The 7242-nt window shown below is 39.4% G+C and overlaps 1 protein-coding gene across 2 annotated transcripts; it reads left to right on the forward strand.

The window, feature by feature from the left end:
* The first annotated feature begins 2298 nt into the window (after positions 1-2298).
* On the forward strand, positions 2299-6360 carry LOC100692359 (keratin, type I cytoskeletal 18). 2 transcript variants are annotated; one of them, XM_003449103.4, is made up of 7 exons: positions 2299-2935; positions 4268-4350; positions 4433-4589; positions 4764-4928; positions 5030-5155; positions 5547-5770; positions 6064-6360. In XM_003449103.4, exons 1-7 carry the CDS (start codon positions 2513-2515, stop codon positions 6194-6196), a joined length of 1311 nt encoding a protein of 436 aa, XP_003449151.1. In that variant the 5' UTR covers positions 2299-2512; the 3' UTR covers positions 6197-6360. The 2 variants fall into 2 exon arrangements, with proteins under 2 accessions (XP_003449151.1, XP_013129196.1); XM_013273742.3 differs by having other exon boundaries at positions 5547-5782; positions 6064-6200.
* Positions 6361-7242: the final 882 nt, after the last annotated feature.

The raw sequence follows: 7242 nt of genomic DNA on the forward strand, positions 1-7242 counted from the left end.
TGCTTGCTATCACGGCGTCTTGTTCATTCAGACATTTGTTTAGTCTGCTGAGCTCCTGCTCTTTTAAAGACAAGTAAACAGGAATCCCAAACCCCTGTTCCCATTAACACACACTGAAGCAGCTTAAAAATATTAATAACATAAAAAAGGGGAATGGGAGATAACAATAAGCTTAAGATAACATAAGAACATTCTTGGCATAATAGCTGAGCTCCAGGCTCTTCCAAAGCGTTCACTGAACCCCTGAGCTGAATTGTACTGATAGACTTTTGCAACATTTACCATTTGAAGTTATACAATTTGGAGTATTTAGAGTATTTAGGGTTTAACACTTCATGGGCAATACTGCAGTAACAACCAAACTTGAGCTAATTATTCAGCTAATGGTAGCATAGTGAAATAACTAGCAAACCTAAGTAAGAGTCTGATGGAGACTGACCTTTGACCTTAGCTCCCGTTATTCATCATATACCTGTACACTGGATTAATATCGCTGCCTTTTGCAGTACTATTATGAATCCAAATGTAAGATAATTCCTACTTTTACAACTTAGTGTCTGACTTTTCTTGTTATATAATTATAGATATTGTCCGTGAGTGGACCACAACTTTCCCTCTCTGTCACGGTTTGTGCCTTTTATGAATCACCAAAGTGACAAAATCCCCACGCCTGTGAAAGTTGGTGCCAGTACTTACGTTCTGAAACCAAGCCATTGTAGTAGCCCAAGTCTCTCCCAGAAAGGACTATTTAGTTCACTTATCATTCTTTGACTTTCCAGCTTTTTATTGATGCTGTTCATGAGTACCACGTCTACTAAGCTAGGTTTTATTGCACACTGCAGCCTATAGACTCACTGCATCTCAGACACTAAGGACAAACCAAATTCCAACAAAAGGTGAGACACAAAAAACCCCAGAATGGAACAATTTTTAAGAAACTATGCCATTTTAAGGAAAATGGTCACTTATTTTGATTTCGACGCCGGCAGAAAAATTGTCTCAAAAGAAGTTGGGACAGGGATAACACAAGACCAGAAGAGTAAGTGGGAGTGACAAAGCTGGAAGAACGTCTAATTAGGGTACCTGCCTTAGTCATGTCTGTTATTTAATCTTGCTGTTTTTATTTTTAATTTAATTTAATTTTTAATTTTTATTTTTTATCTTTCTATGAACAGTTGGTGTAGTGCACCCACAATTTTGTTGTACATGTACAATGACAATAAAAGGCTATTCTATTTTCTGATTATTATAAAAACACTTTCAGAAAAATGTACAACATAAAGTTGTGAAAAATTGTGTTAGGGGTAGAGTAAGGTTTAGAGATGGTGCGAGTGTCAAGAAGAGGATGGACCAAGATTAAAATGCACTACAATGATGGGATGAGAAAAGCACAGAGCCTATTAATAGCCAATGCTATGACCAAATAACCCTGTATAGTAAAACCAACCAGTTTTGATTGATTATTTATACTTGACACAGTAAACATATTGTCTGCCTTGCAAATTTGGAAGGCTTACGTTATTATTAATAGTCTTACTAGTAGTATTTTAAATTCTGTGCAGTGTTTTAGTTTGTGCCTTATCAAATCTGCCTGTTCTTCCTACATTTCCTGGATTATTTTTCTTTGGCGTATAATGAAGCATGCCACTGCCAGCAAAAACTAATACATTCGTACCAGTCATGGTTGTGAAAACTGATATCCTCAACTTGCGTGGTTGTGCGTGCGTGTGTGTTTTGTTAGGGAACAATGTAGTCATGGTGACACCTGCTGTAGTGAGATCTACCACATGGTTTCAAGTGCTTGGGCCAAGTGTTTTTTCTGCCAATAAAATAAGATAGTGTTAGTAGAACAGCGTCACAGCCATTCAAGAAAAAAAATAAAGCTTTCACGTTTCAGATTAGGTGTAATCTGACCCATCCAGAAGGGCTCATGTTCCTTTACCAGTATACTCCCCTCTCCCACAGTGTTTTTCATGCTCAATGTATTTGTAATTACACACATGGGAAATGTTTACAATGTAATACATGTTTATAATACATGAATCTTTGGGGGGTGGGTGTTAGATGTGGTCCAAGGGTGTGTAACAAATATATATTTCTATTTATTTATAGTACTGCAGGGGGCATCTATAGTAAATTGAACATTTTTAATCAGATTTGTTGCCCCCTCTCAAAAAATAAACTAAACTAAAAAAAAGATTTTAAAAAAATAGAACATGTCCAGCCTCACCGTTTCCACTGAGAGTCATATCAGGTTATCAGTTCATTTACACGCTATCAAAATGAAAACGTCAGTGCACTTTTTACCTGTGAAGTGGGTGGGTGGAGGACAAAGTCTAAGCAAGAAGGTCAAAGGTAACAATTTAATATAGATAGGAGAGGAGTTTCAGGAAGAAATATTCCTTTTCAGAGTTGTACATAAGGCCTCAGACTCCACCTTCATACTCCACTCTGCCGCCACTCTCCTCAGTGCCACTTCTTCCTCTGATTGACCAGCACACTTCTTTCAGCAATGGAGCCTCACTTTAGTCGCCAGTCTTCTCAAAATTTTGGTGTAAGTTCACTTGCAGGTCCCAGATCCCTACGGACGGAAACCTCCTATGCCCACAGTGTGACTGGAGGGGCAGGTGGCCATGGAACCAAGATCTCCAGTGCCAGCTATGGCTCACGCATTGGCAGCGGCTTGGGCGGAGGATACAACTACCAGTCCTTGTCCTCTGGATCCACTTCTGGAGCCATGAGCATTGGAAATGAGAAGCATGCCATGCAGGGCCTGAATGACCGCCTGGCGAACTATCTGGAGACGGTGAGGAATCTGGAGAAGGCCAATGCAGTGCTGGAGCTCAAGATCAGAGAGGCCACCGAGAGTAGAGGCCACTTGGAAGGGAGGGACTACAGCAAGTACTACGCTATCATCGAAGGCCTCAGGGCCCAGGTGAGCCAATGAAACATTTAATCTAGATTATAGTCTAGGCATTTAAGGGCTCTAGAGTAATGAAAATTTTCACGGAATCTGAAATGTCCTCAAAATAAATGGTCTGAAATTAGTTAAGTATTCGGTCTTTAAGTCTAACGTCATGGGCCCAAACTCCGCTGCAGGTCCCCAAGTCACATGATCACTGCGGCATCATTGAAAAACTGTCTAAATTCTTTCATCTGTAATAAAATGATCAGTGTGGCTGCTCTACCAGGTGTAACAATGAAGTTTAACATCCAGGCATCCATGAAAACAGAATTTATGACATTTAACGGAGTTAGAAGTTAGCAGGAAGTTAGCTCACTAGTTTCCATCTAAATATAATATACCAGGTTCTGACTGAGAGATTTCCAAAACAAATGAAAACATATAGCTCTGCTATCACTTCCAATATAAATGAAGACAGAAAAGTAAACAGCAGTGACGTTTGTTGGGTTAATGAAGTTGGACTAGCTGGTATATAACGATGTGCTAAGTGATTGCTAGCTACACAGCTATGTTAGCATATTATAAACAGTGAAGCTGGCAGATGAACGCTAACTTTTTTCCACTTGATAAAAGTTAACGTGAGGGTTCCCGGTGGTTGGGAACAAATGCAATCACATGGCACGGACCAAACATCAGTCAGGAGAACAACTGAGATAATCCATCCTCAACATGAGGTTAGTTGTTAATATACTGCTGCATGGGTTGGGCTGTAGTTGCATCGTAAGGTTTTAAAATCTGAGCTTTAAAATGAATAGCGGTAATAAAAACCAAGAGGCCGGCAGTGATTACTGACTTTTTTTAGGGGCTTGTTGAGATGAAATATAACAAGATACAAAGCATTAAAACATGTTAAAACACAACAGCCTTATTAAACGCAGAGTACTTTGGGCCCGAAGGCAGGTTTCATCAGGTCATCACTTAAAGATCGGATTGGTTTAGGTAGCTATGGTATACTAGTTCTCACAAATGATTCTTAAGTTGTAGTTTTCTTGCATTTCAGTTTTTTCAGAATGTTAAACGAACCCAGAACTACAACAACTACAACTCTTTTCTTGGAAATGCCACATAATAATGTTCAGTCGAGTCACTGTTAACACATAAACTTTATTATTATAGTGTCCTAGATATCGCTTGAATGCCTGATTTCACAACATTTATTACCTGTTGGCTCCTATCGCTGTGCAGTATCCACCATTTGCAACTCATCAAATTGAAAGTCACAGTTTGCTTTCCACCAAAACGAAAGCAGAAGACATCTCTTCATACAGTTATGTCACCAAAAATACCATTACTTTTTTTTAGATTATTAACATGACCAAGGATACCGCCCAGCTTACTATCAGTCTTGACAACGCACGTCTGGCTTCAGATGACTTCCGAACCAAGTGAGTGTTGAGATTTTTGTGCAAAATGAAGGTAATCTCTTCACCAGCATGAGCAGATCTGGCATTCACTCTATCTCCATAGGTATGAGTATGAGTTGTCCATGAGGCAGACAGTGGAGGCTGATGTTTCAAGACTGAGGAAGATCCTGGATGACACCAATGTTACTCGCTTGCACCTGGAGAGTGAAATCGAGTCCCTCAAGGAGGAGTTGATCAGCCTGAAGAAAAACCACGAGAGAGTATGCAATCATTCTAAAGTTCAGCAGAGCAGTTCAAAGAGAAAAACCTATCTGATAACCCCAATACAGTACAGTGCAACTTTAAAGCAATTTTTTCTTTAACCACTTAGCACAGGAAAATCCTAATAACCAAATGTTCAGGAAATCACTCCCTGACTATTTCCTCCCGAACAGGAAGTTGATGAATTGCGAGTTCAAATCGCACAGGCTGGGGTCCATGTGGATGTTGATGCACCAAAAGGACAGGACCTGGGCAGAATCATGGAGGAAATAAGAGCAAAGTATGAGAAGATAGCGCTACAGAACCAGCAGGAGCTTGAAGCGTGGCATAACTCCCAGGTACAGCTAAACTAGGCTGGTGAAAAACATCAGTGTTTTTTTACTTGACTGTGAGTTGAACAGTATTTGTAAATTCTTTATGTATATAATCTTCGATTCAGATCACAGAGATTCAGTTCAAAGTCACTGAGAGCTCAGCAGCCCTGAAGGAGGCCACAGGTTTAATGACTGAAAGTAAGAGGCGGCATCAGGCACTGGAAATTGAGCTCCAGTCTGCACATAGTCTGGTAAGACTTGGTTTACGTCATTAGTTTCCAGTTCTGGGTTGAGATTTAAACCTTTCCTTAATATATATACTCATCATTAGGTCTTGTCATAGTTTGGGCCTGGTTCAGACCCGGCAACTGCAGAGTATTACAGGCATTACAGCCAAGAAAAAAATTAAGTTTATCTTAGCTCTGTTCAAAAACAAATAAATTTCACCAATCAGCACATCGAAAATTCACTGGTTTTTTTTACAGGTGGTCAGAAGTGCTGGTATATTATTTTATATGCAAGTCTTTATTTCTAGGCTAAACTCTGAAGCTAACTCTAGTTTTGTGTTCATGTTTAACACATATCAATTGCCCAGACTAACCTACAAATTTACAATGGTGCTTTTCTTTAATCTCTTCACAGAAAGCGTCCCTGGAGGCTGCCCTTCATGACATTGAGAGGCGTTACAATTTAGAGCTGGAAAAATACAATGAGATAATCCTGAGTCTGCAGGAGGAACTGGCACAGATCCGCAGCAACATCCAGCAAAACACGAATGAGTACGAGGCCCTTCTCAACATCAAGGTGAAGCTGGAGGCTGAGATTGCAGAGTACAGAAGGCTGCTGGATGGTGAAGGAGACTTAAAGTGAGTATTAAGGTGAGGCAGAAAGTAAAATATGCGCTCACTGAGACAGAAGCCTTCTTCATCCCAGGGACACATTTGCAAATTTGATTTAAAGCAGCCTGATGCAAACATGGAGCAGCAATGATATGGAAAGTAGATGCCACTGACCTGTGTCTATGTAATCCTATTACCATCATTTAAATTTCAACTGCTCAATTTCATCTTGTAAAAAAAAAGATCACTCAAAGGTGGAAAAATATATTTCTGTTCTGTCTCCGTATGACTAACCTTTTTATATTTCTTCATTTTACCAGCCTTGAGGATGCAGTTGACCTAAAGAAAATCCAAGTGGTGACGGTCACTCAGACTGTGGTGGACGGCAAAGTGGTGTCAGAGAGCAAGGAGAGCAAGGAGATCGGATCCACAGAAAATCTGGCACTTAGTTAAAAACAACCGAAAGAAAAACAACTATAAAAAATAAAATGGCAACATTTTATTTTAAATGCTTTCTGTAAATGTCTTCAGCTTTTCTTTTAAGGGCAAAATAAGCATATCAACCATTGTTTTGACTGATATTCATAGAAACCCATTGATTAAACTGATAAGACTTATGTATTATTTCATTATTCTGTTAAATTATTAGTTCAACAGAGGAGCCAGTTTAGCTCAGCGGGTGAGCAGATGACAGTATGCCACGTGGCTGGAGTACAGCAGCCTAGCTTTTTGCTGCGTGTCTTCCCTTTGCTTGTTTGTCTTTACTGCTCCATTGTCAAATAAAGGCAAAAATGCCCAAAAAAATAATCTTTAAAAAAAAAATTAATAGTTCAACAGTTTAGAGAATATGCCTACTGCTTCTTTGTCAAGAGGTATAACACCTGTATCCATGTGTTAAAGGAAGCTATAAACAACTTTTAGCTTAGGTTAGCATAAACAAACAGTTAGCCTGACTAAGCACCAGCACCTCCATGTTTCACTAGGTTGACATGTTAAATCGTTTACATATACATTAAACCAAAACTTTTGACTCAAATTTCAGATTAACAGGAGGTGCTGGACTACTTTTTTCCCGGGAGGAGTGACTTTTCTACATCTCTATAGGCTAATGTAGCTTTATAGTAAAATATTGGTTTTAAAGTATACTGACAAACAATATTTACAATTCTGAAATTTCAAAATATATGTTCAACATACATTTGGGAAAAAAAGTTTCACTGCCATTCACATACACCAATGGCTGTCTGGCATCCCGCCATCAACTTCCCACACATCAGAGTCTGCAGGAAATTCTTTCAGCTTCTGAGAAATTCACTTTGTGACCTGCAGTTCTTTAACCTTGTCCCATTATAGGCAGAAGGCAGCCATTCCCATGCCATGTCCAAGCAGCTCAGTGTCTTGTGTCCTGTGTCCCGGTTTATTTACATTCGCATCAGTCTAATTCCTGAAGCTGTTGTGGTACAAACTGTTCTCGTCTGGAATCAGCTGATTCACTGCAT

Source organism: Oreochromis niloticus, linkage group LG20 (assembly GCF_001858045.2).
Source record: "Oreochromis niloticus isolate F11D_XX linkage group LG20, O_niloticus_UMD_NMBU, whole genome shotgun sequence".
In the NCBI taxonomy this organism is placed as follows: domain Eukaryota; kingdom Metazoa; phylum Chordata; class Actinopteri; order Cichliformes; family Cichlidae; genus Oreochromis; species Oreochromis niloticus.